The sequence below is a fragment of the Molossus molossus genome, unplaced genomic scaffold (assembly GCF_014108415.1).
Source record: "Molossus molossus isolate mMolMol1 unplaced genomic scaffold, mMolMol1.p scaffold_m16_p_12, whole genome shotgun sequence".
In the NCBI taxonomy this organism is placed as follows: Eukaryota; Metazoa; Chordata; class Mammalia; order Chiroptera; family Molossidae; genus Molossus; species Molossus molossus.
This window is the reverse complement of record NW_023425347.1, coordinates 94,575,062-94,589,719: the sequence shown is the minus strand read 5'-3', so window position 1 is coordinate 94,589,719 and position 14,658 is coordinate 94,575,062. Positions and strand designations below refer to the sequence as shown.

Sequence of the window (14,658 nt, the reverse complement as noted above, 5' to 3'; positions counted from 1 at the left end):
AATTGCTTGCATAATTCAAGCCAGTAATTTCTTGGAGGCACATCCATTACATATCCGGCACCATACTAGACTCTTTGTTTACAAACATGAGTCCTGTGTTAGACTTTCAAATGAATAGTTATGGTACAGAATGAAGTCATTTGAGATAGCCATTGTAGTAAATGAGGCTCAGGAACATACAGCTAAGAAACCAGTGAATGCTATAGGGTGCAGTGTGGATGTCAGGAACAGCTACAGAGCAGGAATTTAACATTAGAGTTAATTTCTCGAAGGTGGGGCAGGCAAGGATGAGCAGAAGGTGCCTTCAACAGAAATAGGTGTGGGCAAGACCTCTTATGTTTGCTAGATATGCTAGGCAGAGTGCTAAGCATTTTATAATCATAACTCACCACAGCCCCTCACAAGTGGTAGGTGTTATCACAATTTACATATAAGAAAATTAAGGTTTAGAAAGGAAGTAATTTAACCAAGGATTTATGTCTAATAATTTTTTTAATTTGAATTTTTGTTTTCATCTTCAGATAGAGTGGGGAGGGGAGAGAGAGAAAAAGAGAGACACATCAATTGGCTGCCTCCTGCATAACCCTGACCAGGGCTGGGAACTGCAACCAAGGTACATGCCCTTGACTGGAATCAAACCCGAGACTCTTCGGTCTGCGGGCCGACGACGCTCTAACCGCTGAGCCAAACCGGCCAGGGCATTAATTTGAAATTTTTACTTAATTCATTTGGCATGACTCTTTTTAAATTTTTTATAGTTTATTTGAGCAAAAATTGATTTGAATTGGGCAGTGCCAAAGCAGAAGTGGTTAGGAGCACTCTACCAATAGGAGCTAGGGGAAAGACTTATAGAGAAAAAGGTAGAAGCAAAGCAAGAAAGTTATTTAATTGGTTATAGCGTAAGTGGCTGCCTTGTTTGTGATTGCCTGTTCTTAGGTTTGATTTCTTAACCTTGAGGCATTTACTGGCTTAGGTTTTAGTTTGCTTACATAGGCTGGTAAGATATTAGAACCACCTCAGTCTAATGGCCTCCTTGTTTAGTTAATTTAATAACTACTCCCTTTTGGTCATCCTCTCATACATCAGAGATTGATTAAAAATTGGCGTTAGTGCCGCTCTTGGTCATTATTAGTTAAGTTGTTGAAGTTTTTGTCTTGTCATGAAACTCAGTTATGATGTCAGGTCCATGGAGGAATTGTTTTTGCTGTTTATCTTGTTTTTGTTTCTCCAAGCACTGTGAGACCATGTGATGTATTGCTGATGGCTGCAAACACAAATTTATGACCCTTGAGAGAATGTAGCCCATCAAGGAGACTATAGTGATGACTATCAGTTGGATAATACCAAGAGACTGAAGTATGCTCGTTAGTCAGTGTTCCCTGTGAACCAAACCATTTGATATCAAATAAATCAAAGCATGTACCTGAAGGAGTATCAACTTGTTCATTAATTTTTTTTTATCCTCACCCAAGGACATTTTTCCATTTTTTGTACAGATAGAGTGGGAGGGAGAGAGAGAGGAAGAGACAGAGAGAGAGAAACATCGACGTGAAGGGACACATCGAGTGGCTGCCACCGCACGACCAACCAGGGCCGGGGACAAACTGCAACCGAAGTACGTGCCCTTAGCGGGAACCGAACCCGGGTCTCTCCAGACCGCAGGCCGATGCTCTAACCGCTGAGCCAAACCGGCCAGGGCATTAATTTCTTATATTTGCTATAATACCAAAGGTTTTGATTCAGGTACAGTAGGAGGTATTTGCTTATGGCACAGACATCTGGCATGTTTAGCCAATAAATAATCTAAAGCAATTCTATTATATAAAGCCACCTTGGCAAGAAGTTCTAGAGACTTGTGTTGTGTGCAGCTGTGGTTTTAGTGGTAGATTTAATGACAGTTGCCAGAGTTAAAGAGCATTGTCAGCTTGTGCATTAACAGAGTAAAAGCAAGTAATGAACAGGAAAAAGGAATAAAGATTTCATGTGGAGATGAAGATCTTCATCCATGATCTTGGGATAGCTGTCCACTTCAAAATGTTGTCTGCCTCTAGGGAGGAACCTCCCTAATCAATTTTAATTTTATATCTCCAGCTGGTATGATACAACTATATATATATATATTTTAATGTTTGACCCTGGCTGGTTTGGCTCAGCGGTAGAGTGTCTGCCTGCGGACCAAAGAGTCTTGAGTTCAATTCTGGTCAAGGGCACGTGCCTCGGTTGTTGTTTGTCCCCTGCCCTGGTCAGGGTGATGTGGGAGGCAATTGATGTTTCTCTCTCTTTCTCTCTCCCCCCCCCCACTCTATCTTAAATATATACTTGTATTGATTTTTATTTACATTTTTTTTTATCCTCACCCGAGGACATTTTTCCATTTTTTGTTTAGATAGAGTGGGGTGGGGGGAGAGAGAGAAACATCGACTTGAAAGGGATACATCGAGTGGCTGCCACCTGCACGACCCAACCAGGGCCGGGAACAAACTGCAACCAAGGTACATGCCCTTAGCAGGAACTGAACCATGCCCTTAGCAGGAACCGAACCCAGGTCTTTCCGGACTGCAGGCCAGCGCTCTAACTGCTGAGCCAAACCGGCCAGGGCTGTACTGATTTTTAGAGAGAGAGAAAGAAACACGGATGTGAGAGTGGAACATCAGTTGGCTTCCTCCTGCACACCCCCTACTGGGGATCGAGCCTGAAAGCTGGGCATGTGCCCTGATGAGGAATCGAACCAGCAACTTTTCAGTGCACAGGACCATGCCCAACCAACTGAGCTGCACCAGCCAGGGCATATATATAACTATTTTTTAAAACAAAAGATAATGATCTGAGTGCCATTGTTTTATCATGACTACTGTAATTCAAACTATGAGTGTGTGTGTGTGTGTGTGTGTGTGTGTGTGTGTGTGAAGTCTACACAGAAAGTCTGACTTTACACAAACATGTAATTGAAATAGGAAGGACCTTACAGACCCCCTATAAAGATTTTTGTAGGAGTGGGGGCCCCCATAAGTCCTTAGACCACATTTAGAGAACTGCACTAGAAAGATAGGATCCTCTTGAAAATTTGGATATAGTGAGATTCTTACCTGGGGATACATTGTATTTAGGAAATTACATTATTTTTCCCCCTTATTTAATGGAAGCACCAAAGGCAGTGGGCATATTTTGATTTGCCCAAGCCTGATGGAAAATCTGCATTTTGCATCTTTTCCTTCTTGACTCAAGCTTATATATTGATTATGTAGAGAGAGAAAAATTATTAGCTACCTGATGGAAGAGAAGAGAGGTTGTTGGCAAATTGTTACTTGAGGTTATATCTGCTTTTAACGAATGGGTCCGCTTAACTGTTTTTTTTTTTGTTTTGTTTTTTTTTATCCTCACCCGAGGATATTTTTCCATTTTTTGTACAGGTAGAGTGGGAGGGAGAGAGAGGAAGGGAGAGAGATTGAGAAACATCGATGTGAAGGGACACATCGAGTGGCTGCCACCCACACGACCAACCAGGGCCGGGGACAAACTGCAACCGAAGTACATGCCCTTAGCGGGAACCGAACCCGGGTCTCTCCGGACCGCAGGCCGACACTCTAACCGCTGAGCCAAACTGGCCAGGGCCTCTTAACTGTTTTAATTGCTCCCTTTTTAAAAATTCATTTATACCTGATTTTTTCCCCTAATTGATTTGGTTAACTGCTGTTTTTTTTAAATCCTCACTCGAGAATATTTTTCTGTTTATCATCACTTAGAGTGGGAGGGAAGGAGAGAGAGAAAGAGAGACGGAGCCAGAGAAACATTGATGTGCGAGAGGCACATCGACTGGTTGCCTCCTGCACGACCTGCAGAGCCAGGGGCAAACTGCAGCCAAGGTATGTGCCCTTGACTGGAATCAAAGAGACTCTGGTCCAGGGGCCAATGCTCTAACCACTGAGCAAAACCAGCCAGGGCAGTTAACTGCTTTTTAATTTTCCAGCTTTTTTTTTTCTTTATTGATTTTAGAGAGAGAAGAAGGGAGAGGGAGGGAGAGAAACATCCATGAGAGAGAACATCGATTAGCTGCTTCCTGCATGCCCCCACTGGGATTGGGCCCACAACCTGGGCATGTGCTCTGACCTGGAATCAAATTGGCAACCTCTTGGTGCATGGGTTGATGCTCAACCACTGAGCCACATTGGTAGGGCAATCTTCCAGCTTTATTTATTTATTTTAAAAAACTTTTTTTTTCTTTATTGACTTTAGAGAGAGAGGAAGGGAGAGGGAGAGAGATAGAAACATCCATGAGAGAGAACATCGATTGGCCACCTCCTGCATGCCCCCCATTGGGAATCGGGCCCACATCCTGGGCATGTGCCCCAACCAGGAATTGAACCAGCAACCTCTTGGTGCAGGGTCAACACCCAACTACTTAGCCACACTGGCCGGGCAATCTTCCAGCTTTAAAAAACCAACATAGATGCAAATTTATCATAATCAAATGTTTACAAATAATATAGGGATACAGATGTAGAAGTCAGTTATTATATATGAACAAATTTAGTCCTGAATTATCTTATAAATAGCATACCTAGTGCCTTGACATTTTCCATGTTAAGAGTCAAATGCACGCACCCTGACCAGTTTGACTCGGGGATTAGAGCGTCGACCCACGGACCAGAGAGTCCCAGGTTCAGTTATCACTAAGGGTATGTACCTCAGTTGTGATTGGTCTCTGGCCCCAGCAGGGGTCATGTGGGTGGCAACCAGTCCATGTGTATCTCTCACATCGATGTTTCTCTCTCTCTTCCTCCCTCCCACCCACTCTATCAGGAGATACATGCAAAAATGTCCTCGGGTGAGGATTTAAAAAAAAAAAAGTAAAATGCTCATTGTAGTTCTGTGTTTAAAATGGCTGTAGGAACAGAAATAGTTGATTATTTGACACCATAACTGTGTTTAAGAAAATCCTGGCATCCCATATTCTGTTTGATTATCAAGAATTGTTATGCAACCAGTTTCTTCTCTCATTTTGATCAGATCTGCTTCTTAGTTTTTTTAGTAATCCTAATTAAAAATAAGCACATGTAAGAAATAATTCAGCCCTGGCTGGCTGGCTCCATTGGTTGGAATGTTATCCTGTATACCAAAAGCTTGCCAGTTTGATCTCGGGTTGGGGCCCATATGGGAGGCAACTGATTGATATTTCTCTCTCATGTTAATATTTGTCTCTCTCCCTCTAAAATCAATAAAAACATCTCAGGTGAGGATTTAAAAAAAAGGAATTCAACCTTAATTGTCTTACATGATTAGGGTAAAGTATAACTAGATATTTTAAAATTATATTTCTTTCAAATTCTTGAACTTTTAGTTGACATTGAAAATGTAATATTGATGTGGCCAGGTAAATTTGAAGTCTACTTACACCATCATCACTATTTTAAGACAAGTTAGGTTGGAATAGCTTCTGATTAACTACCTTTAGCTTTTAAGAAACAACTAAATATAGTAAACCCTTGATTTTGCAGACCTTGACTTAACAGACTTTGGATGTAACCGACCAAATCTTCAGTCCGTATGTCATATGTGAAAATCAGCACCCTGTTAATCTAAAAATGCTTTTAACCAAGATTTGCTTATAATTAAATTAGCAGGTTATTTTTTGTTATGAATTCACTGTCATTTTTAACAAATTTTAGCAAATAGGCCATATGTTGGGAAAAAACACTATAGTAATTTTGCTAACGTATCTACATAAGTTAAAACAGGTAAACTCGCCCTGGCCGGTTTGGCTCAGCGGTTAGAGCGTCGGCCTGAGGTCCTGAGAGACCGGGGTTCAGTTCCCGCTAAGGGCGCGTACCTCGGTTGCAGTTTGTCCCCGGCCCTGGTTGGTCGTGCGGGTGGCAGCCACTCGATGTGTTCCTTTCACATCGATGTTTCTCTCTCTCTCTCTGTTCCTCTCTCTCCCTCCCACTCTACCTGAACAAAAAAAATGGGAAAATGTCCTCAGGTGAGGATAAAAAAACAAACAAACAGGTAAACTAATTTGTCAATTTTTAAACATACACATTTGGAAAACCTACTTTATTATATAACGGACATTTGGCTTTAATGGACACCCTCTCATCCAAATTAGTTCATTATATCGAGGTTTTACTGTCCTACAGATCATACACTTTGATTGTGATTCTTTAGTGTGTATGGAAATAAGAATTTAAAAAATAAAAATTGACACAGTCTGAGCATTTGGGCTTTCTGTCAGTTTAATAGGACTAAAAAGTACTTGGGGGTCTAAATTTCTGCTCCCATGTTGATTTAGGGTCTTAAAATCCCTATTACATTTAATAAACTATACTGAAATTGTACATTGCAGTTTAGGTTAGCATATTAGAATGTGAACTCAAAAGTTGTATTATTTTATTATTTATCAATTGATTTGAGAGAGAGAAACATTGATTTGCTATTCTACTTGATTATGCATTCATTGATTGTTTCTTGTATGTGCCCTGACGGAGATCCAACCCACAACCTTGGAATATTGGGACGACACTAACCAACTGAGCTACCCAGCCAGGGCTCAAAAGTTGTATCATTTTATCATTTGATAATTCATTTTAAAACCTTTCCCCCTTTCTAGTTATCACTTTAGATTGGTTAGCAGATAATTCTACCAGTTAAATCTTATATATCTTGTTTCAAAATTGGTGTGGTAGCAGGAAATTCACCGTGATTGTGATGATGTTTATAACAAATCTAATTTCTATGACTATTTTGTAATTTAAAATCATTATTGTATCACCTTCCTATATTTTTATGATACAGACTTTTTTTGGGGGTTAATCCTCAACCAAGGATATTTTTCCATTGATTTTTAGATAGAGTGGAAAGGAGGGAGGAGAGAGAGAGAGAAAACATTGATTTAAGAGAGATACATTGATTGGTTGTCTCCTGCATAACCCTGACCGAGGCCAGGAATCAAACTTGCAACCCAGGTATGTGCCCCTGATCAGGATTCAAACCCTTGACCTTTCGGTCTACAGGCCGACACTCTAACCACTGAGCCAAACTGGCCAGCGCTATAATACAAACTTTTAGTGAACTTTGTGTTTGTTGCCCCATTAATCATATCAAAAGCCAGAAATTCTGCTCTTGCCCATATTTGTTTACTTCTTTACCCACTACTGCTAAGGAATTTTGATGTATATAATATTGGTAGTGTAATTAAAGTATGTTCCATAATGGTTATCTTATATTAAGTAGAATTAAGTTGATAAATCACATAACATTCTATACTGTAGTCATTTGGTGGCCTTGTGAATAATCTTGTATTTCTTAATACATATAACAAACATTTCTCTCCTGTGTTGAAACAAGATTAATTTTGTTAACCCTTAATTTGAATGAAAATTAGCATTCTATTCACTTAGTACGAGTAATGCTGCTAATGTTGAATAATTTAGAAAAACATTTTTCTTTGTATAGATGGGAAAATTGAAGCCCCATCATTTATAGGCGACCTGGCAGTGATAACTTGTTCTATCTGGATTCATGTATCGCTAGTAGTTGTTATTTTGTAACTCACATAGCTCCTTTTGGCTCTCACTGGCATAGGTTTATTTCCCTATGTTTCAAACTGCAGGAAGATCTGATAACCTCATGAAGTTTTTATTTTTGTTGTGCCAGGTAAAAGCTAAATAAAAATGCTGTGTGAGTTTTAAGTTATAACACCCCTTTTTCTTATAGTATTTACTTCTTTATTAAAAAAAAAAAAAAAACAGCCCTGGCTGGTTTGGCTCAGCAGTTAGAGCGTTGGTTTGCGGACAAAAGAGTCACAGGTTTGATTCCGGCCAAGGCATGTACCTCGGTTGCAGTTTGTCCCCAACCCCTCTGGGGCTATGTGGGTGGCAACCAATCGATGTGTCTCTCTCACATCAATGTTTCTCTCTCTCTCTCTCTCAATCTCTCTCTTTCTCACTCTCACTCTCTCCCCCCTCTCTCTCCCTCCCTCCCACTCTGTCTGAAGATAAATGTAAAAATATCCTTGGGTGAGGATTAAAAAATAATAATTAAAAAATAAAAGCAATAGCAAAATTTGTCTCAGATTCTAAGGTTGGATTTATTCATTGAACTGACTTAAAGATTGTCTTGGATATGAAAGCTGTAGTCTTTGTTGTTGTTGTTAATCCTCATCCAAGGATATTTTTTCATTGATTTTTTTTTAGATAGAGTGGGGGTGGGGAGAGACGTTGATGTGAGAGAGACACATCAATTGGTTGCCTCCTGCATGACCTGGCTGGGGCCAGGAATTGAACTTGCAACCCAGGTACTTGCCCTTGACCTGGAATCAAATGCGTGACCCTTTGGTCGGAGGGCCAACACTCTAACCGCTGAGCCAAACCAGCCAGGGCAAGAACTGTCATCTTATCATCTTAGTGCAAATGACAAAAACTATCAGGTCTTTCCTCTAGTGAGTGTGCTTAATATAGATTAACCTCCCAGAGTTATATAGAGATATGGCTTCCACAACAGGGAGGTGTGAGTATGAATCAAAATTTAAGAAACCTGTAAACAACTTTTATTAGTCTATTTGAGAAGGGTATAAAAGAACTTAAAACCATAGCAGTCTTGCACATCCAGTACTAAGAGAATTTTACATTTATCACTTAGTTCTTAGGCATAATAAACTTGTTTAAATCTCTCTCTTGATCTGACCATGTAGGTAATATTTTCTCGTCTTTCAATTGTCTCCCCATTTGAGGATTATATTAAACTGAAGAGAGTAATCCAATTTCATTGACTCATTTCCTGCATTATTCATTCACAAAGAGCCTACACTAGTAAGACTCAAGTAACTTACATAATATTTTTATTACACCTTCAAATATTTAAGAAATTAATATTACTTGGGAAATGGTTTTGGATATTTATTTTTCCTAAACATTAATTTACCCATAAGGTGGTTGTAGTAGTAATAGTAACAGAGCAGTGCTACTTCATTTAATGAATTTTGTCATATTCCAGACTCTGTAAACCTGTGGGTTATTTTATTTAATTCTTAACCCTGTGAGATAGATACTATTATTATTTCTGTGTTACAGATGTATAAACTGAGGCTTTAGTAAGAGGTTAAATGACTTGTCCAAGAATACATGTTGCATGTTTAAGCTAAGATTTTAGTTGATATCTCTTTTAAAATAAAAACATATATCCATTATTCCATTATTATTATTATCACCCTTAAGTGAATTATGTTTATTAGTCTCATTTTATTTGGAAAAAAAGTATTCAGATTTAGCACAGAATGAAACATTTGTCTTTAGGTGGCATGTGGCAGTGTAAAAGATCGTTACTTTTGCCTCCACATTCTCAGGCCCCTGTTTGCTGTCTTCTGCTATCTCTGAAGGTACAGTATGAAACAGATGTGGAGAAGGTCCTATAATCTCAGACCTAACATTTAGACCTTTTAGTTATTGCCACTTGTTGATTCACAGAAGTTTTATATGCTACAAGTATTTTGCTTGTCTTTTCACTAAAGTTTTTTTGCCCTTCTGCAGCACTGATTCTAGCAGTAGTTCAAGTGATGACTCTCCAGCCCGGTCAGTTCAATCTGCAGCAGTTCCCGCACCCACTTCCCAGTTGCTTTCATCTCTAGAAAAAGATGAACCCCGTAAAAGTTTTGGGATCAAGGTTCAGAATCTTCCAGTACGCTCTACAGGTAAAAATTCTGCTGCTGTTGGGGAATGAGAGACTGAGCAACGAGCAACTTCAATTCTATACTTTGTAGTGACAAGAAGCTTTGTTTTTTTGTTTTGTTTTATTTTTTCCATCACCTTTCCCCCCTCTATGCCCTCTTCCACACACTACCTCCTGCAATTACCACACCATTGTCCATGTCCACGAGTTCTCTCTCTTTTTGTTTTGCACAATGCCCGCACTCTGCCACCCAACAGCAACTGTTTTTGTGGTTTGTTACTATTTAATACCATGTAAGAAAAAGCAAGTGATTATTATATCTTTATGTAGTGTTTAGGTTGACGATTGCATGTTACTTTATTTGTAGTTATTGTATACACATATATTATGCATATATGCCTTTACATAATAAAGATTGATGCATATGATATAAAGAAAGGATGGTTTATCTTTGAATAAATATACTTTCTGGATTAAATATTTTTATATTTGGGGAAATTTGGTATGATGAAATTGTAGAAATACTATTTTCAGTTAGATTTATTATATCGCTCTGGAGTCCTGTGTTATATGAAATAACTTTGCACATAAAATTATGATAGGAAACCCATTTCAGAATATTAAGTGTTTAAATGAGGAAAATAATGAATAAAGGAAAAGTGTGGTGAAAAGACTATATATACTGTAGTCTTTCCCTTACTCCTGATATTTTTCATTGACAATTGACCATAATATACTGTTATTCCTACATTAGGCATATTACATATGTAAACAACATGGTCAAACCTAAAAAGGACCAAACTAAGTATTTCTTAACTAAGTGCATTTCAGTGATTACTTAAATTATTTATCAAAATAGCTTATAAAATTAACATACCAGGTTTGTGAATAGAGATACTGAGACACAAATGTTGATTAGCTTTTGATTTAGATTACTTGGTGATTTAGAAATGGATCGGGGTAAAATTCGCTTGTCTTTTAATATAATTAAAAATTTTTTAATGGAGCAAATTAACACAGGATCCCAAGATGGTATGATTCATCTGTAAAAGGCCTCAAAATTGTTTAGGATGTTACATGCCACTTTCCACACATTTTTATCATTGCCATGATGCTTGGAAAGCTACAAGTATGGTTTCCTTCTGAAGTCTTTAAAAGTCTTATATATGTTTGCATGTATGTAAAGTTTTTATTATGAAAATTTTAAACATAACTAAAAATAGGAGTAGCAAAGTGAACTCCCCTTATACTGTGTACTCCAGATTTTTTAAAAACATTAATACTCAGTTTATTTCAGAATTGTATATTAGCCTGAAGTGCTATTTAGAGTTATATTATTTGAAAACATGTTTTAATGCTAACAAAACTTAGGTCAAAAATCAGGCTAATGATTTAGTAGCTTACTTACTGAGTTGTAATAACTAAATTAGAAAAATAAGCAACTTGTTTTTATTTGGGGATTTAGATACAAGCCTTAAAGATGGCCTTTTCCATGAATTTAAGAAATTTGGAAAGGTGACTTCAGTGCAAATACATGGAGCTTCAGAAGAGAGATATGGTCTGGTATTCTTTCGGCAGCAAGAGGACCAAGAAAAGGCATTGACTGCATCAAAAGGAAAACTTTTCTTTGGCATGCAAATTGAAGTAACAGCATGGATAGGGCCAGGTAAGAGACCAGAAAGCTGAGTTTTAGTGTAATTTGTATTCCAGCCCATGAAAGGGCAGCATAGTAAGTATCCTGAATGTGGACACTATTGCCACTCTATTTATTGACATACTTCCAGTGTCTACTGTTTAAAGAGTGGTTACATTTATTGTTCAGCTTAATAAACTATGTTGTTTTAATTAGGGAGGGTAAAATTGTTCTGTTTCTATAAAGGAGAAATGCTGCCTTTTTTGGGGGGAAGCAGTACCTGCCCCTAGCGGGAACCAAACCTGGGACTCTCTGGTCCGCAGGCTGACGCTCCAACCATTGAGCCAAACCAACCAGGGCAAGAAATGCTGACTTTTTTTTTTTTAAATATTTTTATTGATTTTTTTTTTAATCCTCACCCGAGGACATTTTTCCATTTTTTGTTCAGATAGAGTGGGAGGGAGAGAGAGGAACAGAGAGAGAGAAACATCGATGTGAAAGGAACACATCGAGTGGCTGCCACCCGCATGACCGACCAGGGCCGGGGACAAACTGCAACCGAGGTACATGCCCTTAGCGGGAACCGAACCCGGGTCTCTCAGGACCGCAGGCTGACGCTCCAACCGCTGAGCCAAACCGGCCAGGGCAAGAAATGCTGACTTTTAAAAATAATTTTTATTTATTGATTTTTAGAGAGAGAGGAAGGGAAAGAGAGAGAAATACATCAACTTGTTCCACTTATTTATGCATTCATTGGTTGCTTCTTGTATGTGTCCTGACTGGGGATTGAACCTGAAACCTGGGCATATCAGGATGTCACTCCAACCAACTGAGATATCTGGTCAGGGAAGAAATGCTGACTTTTAACTGGAGTCTGAAAGGCAGAATTTAGCCCCTGTTAACTAAATCCTGCCTTCCCAAAAGGATTATCTTGATTGAGATAAGGAAATAGTTCCTAGGAGAATGACAACAGAATTATTCTGAATTAAATTAGAAAATAAACTACTTGTTATATGGATTTGAGGTAGTAGTTAGACCTGTTTTATTTCCATTATCCCCAACACAATTAGATCTGTTATTCCAGCTTCCATCACCTTAAAGATAATGACAAAGAAGCAGGTCTAAGTTTTCTGTGTGTAACCCATTGAGAATTTCAAGGGGACATTTTATTAGCTTGAACCTACCTGAAAGACCTATGGTAAGGCAGGAATTTTTCTCAGGTATGGCTTTGGGCCAGTATTTCTCCTGTTTAGAATCACCTGCAGTGCTTGTTTGTTTTTTATTATTATTTTTTAAATCCTCACCCAAGGATGTTTTTCCATTTATCCTCAGATATAGTGGGAGGGAGGGGGTGAGAGAGAGAGAAAGAGAGAAAACATCAATGTGAGAGATACGTTGATTGGCTGTCTCTCTAACTGCTGAGCCAAACCAGCCAAGGCTGCAGTGCTTGTTTACAACGCAGACTCTTGGACTGTACCCCAACTTGCTGGTTCAGAATCCAAATACTCAAGTTTGGGAACGCCAAATTTAAGGCAACTTGTAAGTTTGCAAAGGAGTGAATAGAAACGTTAAAATTATACAGTCCCATTATTCGGCTGAGCCAACTGAACTTGAAGATTTTGAGGGGAATTTATAAGGTAAACTTAGCTCATTTTCTTGGTATATTCATTTTATTTGGCAATTAATAGGAGAAAATAGAATTTCCCTGATAAGAATGCTATTTGTGTATTAAAATAGATACAGAGGTGTTAGAGTGAATATTATCTTTTCAAAGGAATTATAGGTTATGTCTTCATATTCCCACCTTGCTGTGAGGTTTGAGATGTACTGCCCTAATTAAGAGCAATTCTTTTTTTCTAAAGTTTTTTTTCTTTATTGATTTAGAGAGAGAGGAAGGGGTGAGGAAGAGAGAAATAGAAACATTGATGAGAGAGAACATTGATTGGCCACCTCCTGCATGACCCCCACTGGGGATTGGGCCCACACCTGGGCATGTGCCCTGACCTGGAATGAAACCAGTGACCTCTTGGTACATGGGTCAGTGCTCAACCACTGAGCCACACCAGCTGGGCAAGAGCAATTCTTATTTAACACATTTGGAACTATATTTAGAATGTCATATATTTTTGAGGAACTGACTTGAGGAATATTTAGAATATCATATAATCTATATATGTCTTTAAAGCCATATATAATAACTAGGTAGTGAGGATCTAATTTAGGGCCATTATTGATAGCTGATCCTCTGATCTTCAAGTGGTGGGGCTAGCTCAGAATTTTTTTTTTATCCTCATCCCAGTCACCCGAGGACATTTTTGCATTTATCTTCAGATAGAGTGGGAGAGAGAGGGGGGAGGAAGAGAGAGAGAGAGAGAGGGAGGAACAACGATGTGAGAGAGACACATCGAGTGGTTGCCACCCACACGACCCCAGCTGGGGCCAGGGATGAACTGCAATTGCAACCGAGGTACGTGCCCTTAGCGGGAACAGAATCCGGGTCTCTCTGGTCCGCAGGCTGACGCTCGAACCGCTGAGTCAAACCAGCCAGGGCGGAAACTGTTACAGATTTTAATGGTTGCAAATCATACTTTATTTTTCTGATTCTGCCTTTTGCAGTACAGACCTCAAGATGTGTCTGAATTATTTTTTCTTTTTTAATTTTTTTCCTCCCTTTTAAATTGAAATATTCCTGAATACATGCCCTCAGTTAGTTAGATAGTTTCAAGAAGACCTAGTCAAGCATGAAATGAGATATACCCCTGTGAGATCATGACAGAAATGTAGAGAGAGACATGTGTAAGAGCCCTGGCAGTTTCTGGGTCTAACTCTGTGAAAGTACATACTCTTTGATGACACTGGTAAGGTTAAGTTGCACAACCATTAGAGCTATCACTGGAATCAGGAGTGAGATGTATTCTACCTGAGTTCATTCAACAACTTGGAAGTTGGGCCTTTTTAATACCAATATTGTTTTTGATATCATCGGTAATGTTCAGTGATTGGCAGGAAACACTTTGTTTCAGTCAAGTTGATTATTACTAACTTTTTGGATGGCTGTGCTTTACATTAAAAAGGGAGAACATATAGGCTGCATTTTAATTATCAACAAAACATTGAATGTCCCTGCCCTAGACCAAGTTAATAAATGGAGCTTCAAAGAAAGCCTGTCATTGAATTAGACATTAAACCAGGGCTTTTAATAATGAGAAATAGAAACCTTAACACTAATTTAGTCTTTTTCTGGTTGTCATTAGGGTCTGTGCAACACCAAAAGAGGATTATTTCATAAGTGTTGCTTCAATTAGTTTTCATACAACTATTATTCTTGTATCTAAAAATTGCTGCATTTAGACAGGCATTTGGGT

At 38.7% G+C, this 14,658-nt stretch overlaps 1 protein-coding gene across 1 annotated transcript in view; it reads left to right on the top strand.

Moving 5' to 3' along the window:
* Positions 1–14,658, top strand: part of SPEN (spen family transcriptional repressor) — a 95,307-nt gene that overhangs the window by 53,298 nt on the left and 27,351 nt on the right. Inside the window, exons 4-5 of the mRNA XM_036256485.1 lie at positions 9,522–9,682; positions 11,126–11,326. Coding sequence (XP_036112378.1) covers positions 9,522–9,682; positions 11,126–11,326 — 362 coding nt within the window. The remainder of the gene's footprint in view (positions 1–9,521; positions 9,683–11,125; positions 11,327–14,658) is intronic.